Source organism: Mizuhopecten yessoensis, unplaced genomic scaffold (genome assembly GCF_002113885.1).
Source record: "Mizuhopecten yessoensis strain PY_sf001 unplaced genomic scaffold, ASM211388v2 scaffold2977, whole genome shotgun sequence".
NCBI classification, from domain to species: Eukaryota; Metazoa; Mollusca; class Bivalvia; order Pectinida; family Pectinidae; genus Mizuhopecten; species Mizuhopecten yessoensis.
The window spans coordinates 118,318-131,442 of NW_018404814.1; the positions used below are offsets into that span (position 1 = coordinate 118,318).

The window sequence follows — 13,125 nt, forward strand, 5'->3', positions numbered from 1 at the left end:
GGGGGGGTATTATGGTTAGGGAGGAGGAGATTGTATAATGGTGTTGGAGAGGTAGGGAGTATAACGGTTAGGGAGAGGTAGGGAGTATAATGGTTTGGGAAAAGTAGGGAGTATAATGGTTAGGGAGAGGGAGGTTGTATAATGGTTTTGGAGAGGTAGGGAGTATAATGGTTATAGGAAAAGGTAGGGAGTAGTATGGTTAGGGAGAGGTATAGGAAGTATAATGGTTGGAAGAGGGACAGATTATAATGGTTAGGGAGAGGTAGGGAATATAATGGTAGAGGAAGGGAATTTAATGGTTAGTGAGAGGGAGGGAGTAGATTGTAATGCTGGATAATAGACAGGCATTATAATGGTTGAGAAGGGAGAGGATTTATGACCCCCCTCCTCTAATAGTGTAACTTTTCCTTGATTTTGGCTGGCATGTTAGTTTATTTAAATGTTTTGGGTTACCTGACTAAGTGTTGGAGCTAATCACAATCTGTTATTGTCAGTTGTACACTGTCTATACACTTTTTCTTTGGTAGATATCTTGTCAAAAACCACTGAGCCAATTACTACCAAAATATGAAGAAAGTAACCGTACGTCTAGGTGATGTTGATCCATATTTGGAAAAGGGGGCTGGCTTCTTTCAGGGGCCCAAAGGGAAAAAGGGTTTTCCTGTTCCCTTCTTTAAATAACAAAACAGTGCAATAAACCTCAGTAAACAATCATGAAAGTGATAATAATTTTTGACTAAATTTGGTCTGGAGCATCCTTGGGCCAAGGGCAATCAATTATGTATAAAACGTGGGTGTGGCCCCCTGGGGGCAGAGAAGCGGGGCCCAATAGGGGAAGCAGAGGTATACCTTTAAAATCCTTCTTCTACCGTAGGGATAACAGGATTTTATCCTAATTTAGTCTGGAGCATACATGGGCCAAGAGCACTCAATTTTGTATAAATGGTGGGTAGGGACCCCTGGGTGCAGAGGGGCGGGGCCCAACAGGGAAATTCGTGGTAAAAATCTTTTAAAATTCTTCTACCGTAGGGATAAAGGGATTTTATCCTCATTTAGTCTGGAGCATCCGTAGGCCAAGGGCACTCAATTTTGTATAAACGGTGGGTGTGGCCCCCCCTTCCCCCTGAGGGGTGGGGCCAAATAAGGGAAACAAAGGTAAACCTTTAAAATCCTTCTTTTAACACAGGCATTTAGGGATTTCATTCCAAAAATGTGTTATGGTTTATAATGGCAAATGATACTTTGAATATTACATGTTAATAACTTGGAATTATAACTCTGAGTTGACAGTTTGATACTATGAACTTTTTGAACCAGCCCTATATACCCCCAAGGGCTGTATGGTGGGGCCCAAAGGAGTCAGTCAGTGTGCTAAAATTTCTTCATTTTCCTTGTTTAGAATCAGAGATGCTAGTTTCAAATACTTTTTAGTCATAAATCTGTATGCTATATATTGAATGAGGTGGTTTTATTGTTTTTTGTCACTTTGAATAATATTTCTCAATATCTCTGTGTATAAATATATCAGGTGACCGTTAAGGCCCATGGGCCTCTTGTTTTTATCCTAATTTGGTCTGGAGCATCCTTGGGCAAAAAGGACTTGATCTTGTATAAACGGTGGGTGTGTCCCTTTGGTTACAGATGGGTAGGGCTTAAAAGGGAAATTTGAGGTTTAATTAAATCTTTAAAATCTTTCTCCTTATGTACCATTTGAGGGATTTTATCCAAATTTTGCCTGGAGCATCCTTGGGCGAAGGGGGCTTAATTTTGTATAAATGATGGGTGTGGCCCCTTTCGGTGCAGAGTCGCTGGGCTTTATAGGGGAATTTGAGGTTTCATTCTTTAAAATACCTCTTCTGTACCATTGGCGGGATTGTTTGTAATAAGAATAATTTCCCATGGTTACTTTATTTTCCAGGTGAGTGATACAGGCCATCTGAGCCTCTTGTTTCCAAAATAAATGTAGTGCACACAAAAATAAGCCATTTCTCCAGTAGATTCCCGTGCACTCCCACTTCTCGCTACCCAATGTGATGTTTTTTTCTGAGGTTCAACCTTGGTTTATATGCATGTGTTGATTTCTATCCAGAAAATAAAATTTGAAAAATACCCAAATCTGATAAACTTCTGTTAACATGGGCAAACTTGTGAAAGGCACGGCAGTGTGAACTCGAGAATGCCATACGTAAACCAGAATGCCTAGACTACAGCTGCTCAGCAAACTTTCAGTTTTTCCATATATTATTTGGGGGATTGGATATATATCAATTTCAAGATCTCAACAGTCATGCATGGTACCTACACTTGACTTTCGAATAGAATGTAACGTCTGACAAATTATTTTCACTTTTCGATTCTTTAATTCGGAGGATTATGTCTTTGTGATCGTAGTGATCCAGCTAAGTATGTGTATGGTGCAGCATTCTAATTCGTATTTAAAATTCTCTTGTAATGATAAGGTCAAACTGCAAAGTACCTGGTTGGGTAAAAATTGCTTTCTTGTATAAAGCTTTCCGAATAAATTGACAATCGCAAGTGTTGTTTGTTACACTTTGCAATAAGAGTTAGCCAAATCTGTCCGTCGTCAATCATTGCGTCGGGGCGTCAATCATTGCATTGAGGCACAGGTTTGAGACGTATGTTAAGGTTTCATCGATGCTTCCATCAAAAAACATCCTGAAGTTATACGAGTTTTCAAAAATGTGTTTATGTACCTGTACGGTACATGTTAACTCTAACGTTGTTCACTTATGAAGAAAGTGCATTTAAGATATCATTGGAAAAATCAATTTAGTTCATAATTGTTCATCTTTGAAGAATTGTTTTAATTTCATAATTATTTTAAAAAATGAAGGTGTTTCATTATCAATATCGTTCTTAATATAGTTTGGTTCTACATCATAAATAAAATATATTTTCATTTCATAGAGAAAATTAATATTGGTTATAAGTTAAAGATACTGACTGAAGTGAGGGTTTCAATTTTGTGATATATTGAATGCAAAACAGTTTGCTAATTCAAATACCTAGCATATACTGTACTTTGAAAATTTGAGCTGAAGGATGAAGATACATATGTACCAAGTACCCTGTAGCTGACTATTGCTTTAATTGACTATATCAATCACTTTGATTGTCTGTATCAAATCATCCCAGTTTTTAGGTCACCAGAGACAAAATCTCAAGTGACCTATTGCGATCGCCTTTTGTCCGGCGTCGTCCAGCGTCCGGAGTCTGGCGTGTGTCCGTAAACAATTTACATTTTCGACTTCTTCTCCAAAACCCCTGAACCAATTTCAATGAAATTTTGCAGAAACCTTTCATGGCCAAAGGTCAACTAGAATTGGGAATTATATGGTCCCCAGCCCCCAGGGGCTTACACATTCTTCATAGATTGAAGGGTCTTAAGGTGCTTCACTAAAATTGTGAATTTCTTGACCCTGGGGTGTTGCGTTTCCCCCTGGGGAGGGGGTAAACTTTACTATAGTTTATATAGGGAAATCACATTTTAGACCAACATTTGTTTAATTGCCATTGGAAGTAATTCAATTTAGGTTAGCATGATCAGTATTGGGTAGCAGTTTGATGGTATGCACATATCAGCCCTGACTGACCCCCAGTGGCTGATGGGTCGGGCCAAAAACGGTTGAATTGACTGAAATTTCAAAAATCTTCTTCTCAAGACCCAGATATGGTAGAATCAAATACTCTTCATAGATGGAAGGGTCTTAAGGTGCTTTACCAAATTTGTGAATTTCATGACCCTGGGGTCTCATGTTTCCCAGTGGAGAGGGGGTAAACTTTACTATAGTTTATACAGGGAAATCACATTTTGGACCAACATTTGTTTAATTGCCATTGGAAGTAATTCAATTTGGGTTAGCATTATCAGTATCAGGTGCAAAATTTGTTATGGTTTATAATGGCAAATGATACTTTGAATATGACATGTTGATAACTTGATTGGAATTTGTTAAAACCAAAAATCAACTCTCTGTATTAATATATCAGGTGACCGTTAAGGCTCATGGGCTTCTTGTTAATATTTATGCATGAAATAGATGAACAATTTGAAAAGTTATAAGATTTGAAAAAAGAAAAAGGAAAAATATTCAGTTATACGTTTGATATAGAACCAAATAAAGAGTAGTTCTATCAACCATTTGTTCAAATAAAACCTCACAAATGAATTCCAGTTAAAAGCTGTTTCCTCTGAAAAAGAGCGTACATGTTTAGAAGGGTAAGAAAAAGCTTGTCGTTATTAATCTTAGACCAGATTGTGTAACAAAATTTTATATTCAGCTATCTAGGTGACAACTACAACAATTTGTTTTTTGTTTAAATTAGCTCGAAACGACACAATAAAAGAACTCCAAAATGAAATTCAAAGAGTGTGGTTTGGATGACAAGTGAATATTTCATCAGACATACAAAATTTAGTGGAAACGTGACACGTACAAGCCATTGTTGTCACATGTTCAGACACCAATGATGCGCGGCTATTCACCGACAATGCTAACTTATTTTAATTATGGCCTTGTGTTGGGCATACTCATGAGAAAATTAATTTGAACACTTTTCAATTACCAAACAGTTGAAAATTTCGACTTTTGGCAATGGAAATTGAAAAAGAAATTGTCGCTTATTAACCGTTAGTTTGAGACTGCTTGTTCTAACTGCGGCAAAATCTATAGAAGGAAAAATTCTTTGAATTTCTATGATGATTAAAATGTTCATTAGCCTAGAAATTGCAGGCGTTTTTTCTGTACGAGTATTTTTTTTGCAACACCCTTGTTTAGTTCTCTTCAGCAAAAAAAAAATAAAAAAATCTCCATGCAAGAGAAAAGTATCCAAGTTAACCATATTCACCAAATATACTGTGCCTTTGATATAACTACAGACATATTTGTGTAGTTTGTTAAACCTTGTTGAATGGAGGTGCTCAGTCTTTTCTGTAATTTAAGGGTTATGGCATGTAACTTGAAATATAAAAGATAAATTAGTGTAAATAACGCTGAAACTTTATTTTAAAAATGTCTCATCAGGTTATCGTGATTATTATATTCCAAAATACAAAAAATCTGTTTGGATATAATTTATTAATTGAATCATTTTCTGTAGTTCTGTCTTTAAGGTAAAGAAAATCACAAAGTTAAACTATGATGTTACCATTGTCACTACTGTGAAATATTTGTTTATATCCTTTTCAAAAGATGTGTTCCATATCACATATTGCCATGCATTTTACAGAACTATAATTCTTCAAAATTTGAATGTTTGAAAATTTTACACATAAAAAAGAAAACACAAAAAACAGTGTCAAGTTTATGGGCCAGAATGTGCATGAATAACATTCATAGAGGAGTTACTCTAAGCCTGAAAAACTCTCTTTGGGTTTCTTCATGCATCTTCTTTACTAAAAAGGAAAATACTCCAAGTCGAGTGGAAATCTTCCTCTCAATTTTAACTGATATAGTAGTGCCCTTTACCTTTAGTGAACTTTATGTGTCTCTTGATACTGTATGCATCACTTCCAGTACAGAAATCTGCCAATCAAGTTTGTTTGGCCACATCCTGTTGATACATATGTAAACCTATGGAATTTTGTATTAATAACTTTCTATATATATCTGTCTTGAGTGTTGTATAAATCACTTATCTTAGATAAGTCTGGCATAAACTACAGGTACAATGTTTAAGGTAGCATACAGCCTTAAGGGAGATAACTCTTACAGAAATCTCATGTATAATGTGTAAGCTAGCATACAGCCTTAAGGGCGATGTTCTCTAAAACGAATCACATGTGTAATGTATAAGCTAGCATACAGCCTTAAGGGAGAGAACTCTTACATAAATTACAGGTATAATGTGTAAGCTAGCATACAGCCTTAAGGGAGAGAACTCACATAAATAACAGGTATAATGTGTAAGCTAGCTAGCATACAGCCTTAAGGGCGAGATCTCTAAAATGAATCACATGTGTTATGTATAAGCTAGCATACAGCTTTAAGGGCGAGAACTCTAACATAAATAACAGGTAAAATGTGTAAGGTAGCATACAGCCTTAAGGGCGAGAACTCTTACATAAATTACAGGTAAAATGTGTAAGGTAGCATACAGCCTTAAGGGAGAGAACTCACATAAACTACAGGTATATTGTGTAAGGTAGCATACAGCCTTAAGGGCGAGAACTCTAACATAAATTACAGGTAAAATGTGTAAGGTAGCATACAGTATTAAGGGCAAGAACTCTAACATAAATTACAGGTAAAATGTGTAAGGTAGCATACAGTCTTAAGGGCAAGAACTCTAACATAAATTACAGGTAAAATGTGTAAGGTAGCATACAGCCTTAAGGTGTAAGTTATATCCATACATCGTTAAGGGAGATACATACAACACAAATCACGGGTGTATTGTGTAAGTTATCCATACACTAAAAAGGGAGATAACTCTAACATAATGTTTAATATATGAAGAAGTATTCTAACAGTTAAAAGGCATACGACTCTTACACAAATGACAGGTATAATGTGCAAGATAGCATACAGCCTGAGGGATCGTTTTCGAACTATCTGTATGTTTTAAATACGTGACCAAGATATTTACCTGTGATTTCGACAAAGATACTGATATACGTCATTGTTTCCTTCCAGGTTGTGACCTTGACTTTCACTCATCAGTCCTGGATATAGATGGCGTTGTGAGTACACTTTCCTCGTATTTTGAACTCTGATGAATAAAAACAAAGCATTTTGTGTTCTTCTATTTCAGATTTGTCTTTATTTCGAACATTTTCACAAGCTGAACGAACAATCTATAGATTTTGTGTCTTTTTTGTCTTTCTATGATTGGACAAATAGCTCCCATGGTGCAAAGAATACAGCCAGTCTTTCTGATTGCTGTCTTTGATTATGCTTGACTCCATCTAAAATAAAAATAAAAATATTTTGGAAAACAAATATATGTATATACTTGTAGCATTCATTACAAAAGACATAAAAACATAAACAGTAGCTATCAAACAATATTTGTTTTGCTGCATTTCCCAAAAAATCTTTGATGCAACCATTTTTTCTCTCTGTTATTTTAATCTTTTTTTGGAAAGTGATACAAAAAGAAGGATTTTTTTCAGAAAGGCTTTATGCAGGAAATAAGAGTTCCTGTCCTGGCCTTTGTACTTTCGAGTATTTTGCTATCCAAAGATTTTGATCAAGTTCCAGTTAAGTTTTAAATGAGTTTAATACGATGGCCTGATTTGTGCCCTTAAGTCTTGTTGTTTTGTCTTTACGGGGCGAAAAAAAAATAATTATGAGAATAAAAGTTGATATGTTCTCATTTTTCAGGAATCGAAATACAAGAATTCAGGTTTATTAATTCATCAACAAAATGGCGCAAATCAGCCAACAACATTTAGACTTACTTTTATTACACACTGATTTACATGAAGTCAGATGATATTTTCAAATAATTAAATCCTGGTATTGTGTTTAACTGAAAAATAGGAGATAAATGATAGTATGGAAAGGACATGAACTTTACTAGTATCAAATTTTGGATGGGAACAGCGATATGTTAAATAATATGAGATACATTGTACTCCATAAACAATTATTACCTTGCTGGTCTGTGGTAATGTGATATCATCAAGGATATGTGCACATAAATATTATAGTAGGAGGCATTTCATAAACTATCATTTGCTTGCAGAGCTGACATCAACATCTTGGCAAAAAAAATGTGCAGTATCATGTTCTACTGTGTTGGGCCAGCTCTAACAAATATTTGTTTCTTAGGTTTTAAAGATGTTAACTATACAACTTAAATTTTCACATTCTCTGAAGTTATGTTCCTATTTGCATTCAATTTTGAAGTCCTGACTATTTCTCTAGAAGAGCAACATATATTTCCACTGAATTTGTATACAGGTCAAGTGTTAACTATGCAGTTTCAGTTTTTTTTGAAATCTGGCAAAAGTTGCATCTTCGACACTGGAAAATTAACAAATGAAGGTTAATACTTTTGAAAACTGTGGTCCTGCCCAGAGCTGACAATCTATAGCGATACGCCTTCATGCACTTTTATCTCTGTACTGTGCTTCTCTGTACTGTGCTAAAGTTAAGTTTCAAATTTAACTGTCAAGTATTAGACACATGATTGAGGTAATTAAGTATCTGTTTATTCTAGGGTATTATATGTCAGTTGATTATAAGCAAATAATATTTTTAAGGGTAGTTTCATATTTAATTCAGGATCTCATTTCATATTTTGTATGAACTCTCAACATTAAAATTCAAATTTCTTCACTGTTTTTTTTTTTTTATATCATTCTTAATGTATGTCAGACTTGAAATTCAATTTTTTAATTAAGCCTCCTTAACCTTTGGTTTATAAAATTTTAGGATAAGAATTATTTAACGAATTGGACACTTATCTCATTTGACGCCCAAGTTAGAAAACGTCCAACAATTAAGTGACCTTGGGTAATGTGACATGGTATTTGTTAGGTAGTTACCTTACCTCAGACGTTGGTTCACTTAAAAAAACATTAGTTTTCATATATCACCATGCTTCTCTGCATAATATAAAACCTACATATTAAATATGCAAATTTTATCGTTTTTCCATATATAAGCGACTACTTAGTATATACCTTTCGTTGCAGTTTGCTGTAAATAATTTCTCATAAATAAATCTGTAAAATTCATTTCTCCACATCAAGTCTATTGAAGTGTCCTGCATTTAAATTTGTAAAATATTACAAAATGTGTTTCTGCGTTGTCTGTATAACACGTTTTAACAATGGTCATGTTTTATGTGTAGAAATATTGACTTCGTTTGCACAATTCAAAATCGAGATCAAATAATGGATTAGAAATTTGATGGTTTTTTTTATGGTAATATAAGAAAATGACGTTTCTTTGGAACATAATTGTGAAGATTTCAAAAAAGGAAATAGAAATATGTGAGGTCTGACGGATTTAGTCCTTGTATTGAACACACTGGATGGTCCGTAACAAAAACGGAAATTGAAAATGAAGTTATAGGTAGTTTTCTGTAGCTCAAGTGCTTCGTTATTAATACAAAGTTAATGACTCCAGGCTTCTGGGAATGACATACCGAAGCTGTGTATAAAACAGAAATTGGTGGAAATTGGTTTTAATGGGTTAAAACGAGGACATTTAATCTAGATCTTATGACTAAAATGTTTGTGTAAATGATCGTGATCCAGTGACTAGCTTCTCTATAGAATTTATCTATCGCCATACATAATAGGTATTTGTGACAAACGAGATAAAAATTATGACATTAGAAACGAAAGTTATGGAGGAATAAAGCTTGAAAACGTCACAACAGTTGTGTCTCAGAGTAGTGTACAGTCCCCCCTGTAGATCTATATTTTAATGTGAATCTGCAGACGACCATTAATTTTTCTTGTATAAAAGAATATTTTAAGAAATAAATGATGATTCATGTCTCAAGTGCTGTAGAGTTACATACACTTGCAGAACTTTGTATCCGTCTGAATGAGATAAGATTTTAAGGGTTTTGTCAAACAGAGGCTGTATCCTACGGGGCGTATATACAAGAATATTGCTTTGGACATTATCTGGGTTTTGTTATTTTCATGTGTGTATATTTTATGTAAATGCATATTTAATCAAGTTTCTGTGTGTGTGTGCATATTCACTAGTGACAAAAAATTCCCTTTATTAAATCATTTGTGTATCCATGTTTCTGTGTGGGTGGGAGTGTCCTTTCAGCTGTAGAACAATATTTGGATATTTTTTTAGTTCTGTATGCAAACCTACATCATGCTTGTAGCAATACATATGCACTCACGTGAAAGTTTGTATGTGTATGTTGCGGACCATGAAACTTCATAGACAATTGTATCATAACCAGACATAGGTTCTTTTAATTTTTGGGGGGATCAATTTCTGCTAAGGTCAAGGTCAAGGTCAAAGTTAGGGCTTAAAAGTCAAATCTTTCTATTAATTGTCCAGTCTGTTACTCTAAACAACAGTAACATTTCCTGTTTGAGTTTTCATCTATGGATGAATTTTGACCTGTTGATGAATTGTATACATCTCCAAAGTCAATAACCCAAAGGTTAAGGTCACAACAACTTGTCAAAGTTCAAAGGTCATTTCCTGTGAACCTATGAATATTTGTTTATAAATCCTTGATATGTGTATCATGACTAGACAGTGTGTTTTGTAACATTGTTTATGTTTGTTGCATCAAGCAATGTCAAGGTCAGTGTCACAGGTCAGGGGTTAGAGGTTGAATGATACCAATGCTTGCCCCCCTTGAAATAAACTTTAAACCCCTGAGAACAATTTTGCGAAATTAATTATAGATAATGTTTAGATGGGGTGTCACATACTTCTTGTAGGTTGTTGCTCCAAAGGTCAAGGTCAGAGAGTTCAAAAGTGAACTCAGTCTGATGTTTGTCTCAAATATATGTCTCATGATATTTTTATGGCATTTCTTATACAGATGCACCATGAATAGACATTATGTCATAAACCTCTCTTAGGTCTTTATAAATAAGGTCAAGGTCAAGGTCACACCTTGGAGGGAGGAGGGTGGGAGAGTGAGGCAAGATTGACTCATCATGAGACTTTAGGAGTCATAACTTTTAGAATTCAAGGTTTATATGTTATTGAAGGGTCCTTTGAAAATGATATAATGTAGATTATGAAGATTTTCTTGCATTTGTTATTAAACTTGTTAACATCATAAAATTTTAAATTTAAAATCTTTTGAGGAATTAATTAAAAGTTAATCAAGTAAGGAGGCAAAAAATGTGTAATTAAAAAGAAAACTCAGTTTAAATAAACTCATGGAAATTTGGTTAAAATGTGATTATCTTTCGTGCTGTATCAAAATTGCATTACAGAGGTGTTTATAGAAGTACTCAAAGCGAGGCTACCAGAGAAACCACGGTGACATACAATGTACAATACTATAAAACATCTTGTATGTAAGTCATTCATTTTTTACCATGAACTTCTTATGGGTTTTGGAACAAACAACAAGGAAAATGCCAAGCACCTGCGTCTGTCAGTAAGATTGGGGTTTGCCAGTGGATAGGACCGTTCGCACTCTTCAATGGTAATGTGATGTACAGAATGAATGTGTTAAAACAATAACTCGTTCAATGCTCGGATGCCAACGTCGGAAAAGTGTGGAGAAAACAAAGGTTTTCTACAGATGAAACGCCCCGCACGGTGCATTAGCATTTTTTTGACGTATTAATTTTCTGAAGTTTCCCCAATGTTAGACACTATGCACTGACTCTGTTCCCAGGCTGCATTGATGTGAATAATGATAGATTTTTCATATTATTGATGCCCGCACATTTTCATATGGTACTAAATACTGTTGTATTTCTTTTGATGTCGTTTGGTCCTGACAAAGCAGTTATTTTAGAAAATTGAAGAAAACGGGTTTCGTGCGGTGTAAATACATAAATGTGCGTAAATACAGATATGGTAAATATAGATATATTCTTAAATGTAATATTGGTGAATGTCTACATCGCATTAACTTTTAAAACCTATGGATAGAAGTTCTGACAAACGATCAGTCGTAACTGAACTCTTCTTTTATGAAAAACAAATAAGAGGGCCTCCTTAGGCATCCTTAAGTATGTACATTGCTTATGCTTGTTGATTGATACATATTTACTTAATCCTGAGTATATTTGTGCATCCAAGTCACAAGGAGATTTATGTTACTGATACTTTTTCTATATCAAAACTTTTTTTTTCTTTTTTTCTGGCCAAGCAGAGCATTGGACCTAGATCTGTAAGTGTATATATGAAAGACATACAGCTCAAGGTGTAAAAAGATGTGCATATATCTTAAGTATTGCAATCATTATCATAGCAGAGCAGGTACATTATCTACCTGTGCACTAAACTTTACCTGTGACAAAAGTACATTATCTACCTGTGCACCAAACTTTTTCTGTGACATTATCTACCTGTGCACCAAACTAAACCTGTGACAAAATGATTAATCTACCTGTACACCAAACTTTACCTCTGACAATAGTACATTATCTACCTTTGCGTCAAACTTTACATGTGACAAAAGTATATAATCTAACTGTGCACCAAACTTAACCTGTGACAAAAGTACAATATCTCCCTGTGCATCAAACTTTACCTGTGACAAAAGTACATAATCTACCTGTGCACCAAACTTTACCTGTGACACTTTCTACCTGTGCATCAAACTTTACCTGTGACACTATCTACCTTTGCAACAAACTTTACCTGTGACATTATCTACCTGTGCAACAAACTTTACCTGTGAAAATATCTACCTGTGCACCAAAATGTACATGTGACATTATCTACCTATACACCAAACTTTACATGTGACAAAAGTACATTATCTACCTGTGCACCAAACTTTACATGTGACAAAAGTACATAATCTACCTGTGCACCAAACCTTACCTGTGATATTATCTATCTGTGCACCAAACTTTACCCGTGATATTATCTACCTGTGCGCCAAACTTTACCTGTGACACTTTCTACTTGTGCACCAAAATTTACATGTGACAATATCTACCTGTGCATCAAACTTTACCTGTGACACTTTCTTCCTGTGCACCAAAATTTACATGTGACAATAACTACCTGTGCACCAAACTTTACCTGTGACACTTTCTACCTGTGCACCAAAATTTACATGTGACAATATCTACCTGTGCACCAAACTTTACCTGTGATATTATCTACCTGTGCACCAAACTTTACCTGTGACATTATCTACCTGTGCACCAAACTTTACCTGTGACAATATCTGCCTGTGCATCAAACTTTACCTGTGACATTTTCTACCTGTGCACCAAACTTTACCTGTGACAATATCTGCCTGTGCATCAAAATTTACATGAGACAATATCTACCTGTGCACCAAAATTTATCTGTGACAATATCTACCTGTGCTCTAAACTTTACCTGTGACAATATCTACCTGTGCACCAAACTTTACCTGTGACACTATCTATGTGTGCACCAAACTTTACCTGTGACAATATCTGCCTGTGCATCAAACTTGACCTGTGACATTATCTACCTGTGCACCAAACTTTACCTG

General features: G+C 35.0%; 1 protein-coding gene and 1 long non-coding RNA gene across 4 annotated transcripts in view; one reads left to right on the top strand and one right to left on the bottom strand.

Moving 5' to 3' along the window:
- The window catches only part of LOC110446740 (nuclear hormone receptor HR96-like), a 291,811-nt gene that overhangs the window by 89,550 nt on the left and 189,136 nt on the right, over window positions 1–13,125 (top strand). For 2 of the 3 annotated variants that reach the window (XM_021492033.1, XM_021492031.1), the window contains one exon: window positions 6,657–6,703. The exons of the other annotated variant lie outside the window; for it this stretch is intronic. Coding sequence is in view for 1 of the 2 variants with exons in the window: in XM_021492031.1 (XP_021347706.1) it covers window positions 6,657–6,703 (47 nt within the window). In the remaining variant the exon portion in view is untranslated. The remainder of the gene's footprint in view (window positions 1–6,656; window positions 6,704–13,125) is intronic. 3 annotated transcript variants of the gene reach the window in all.
- The window catches only part of LOC110446742, a 145,034-nt gene continuing 138,668 nt past the window's right edge, over window positions 6,760–13,125 (bottom strand). The window contains exon 4 of the long non-coding RNA XR_002462497.1: window positions 6,760–6,928. This is a non-coding gene — a long non-coding RNA (uncharacterized LOC110446742). The remainder of the gene's footprint in view (window positions 6,929–13,125) is intronic.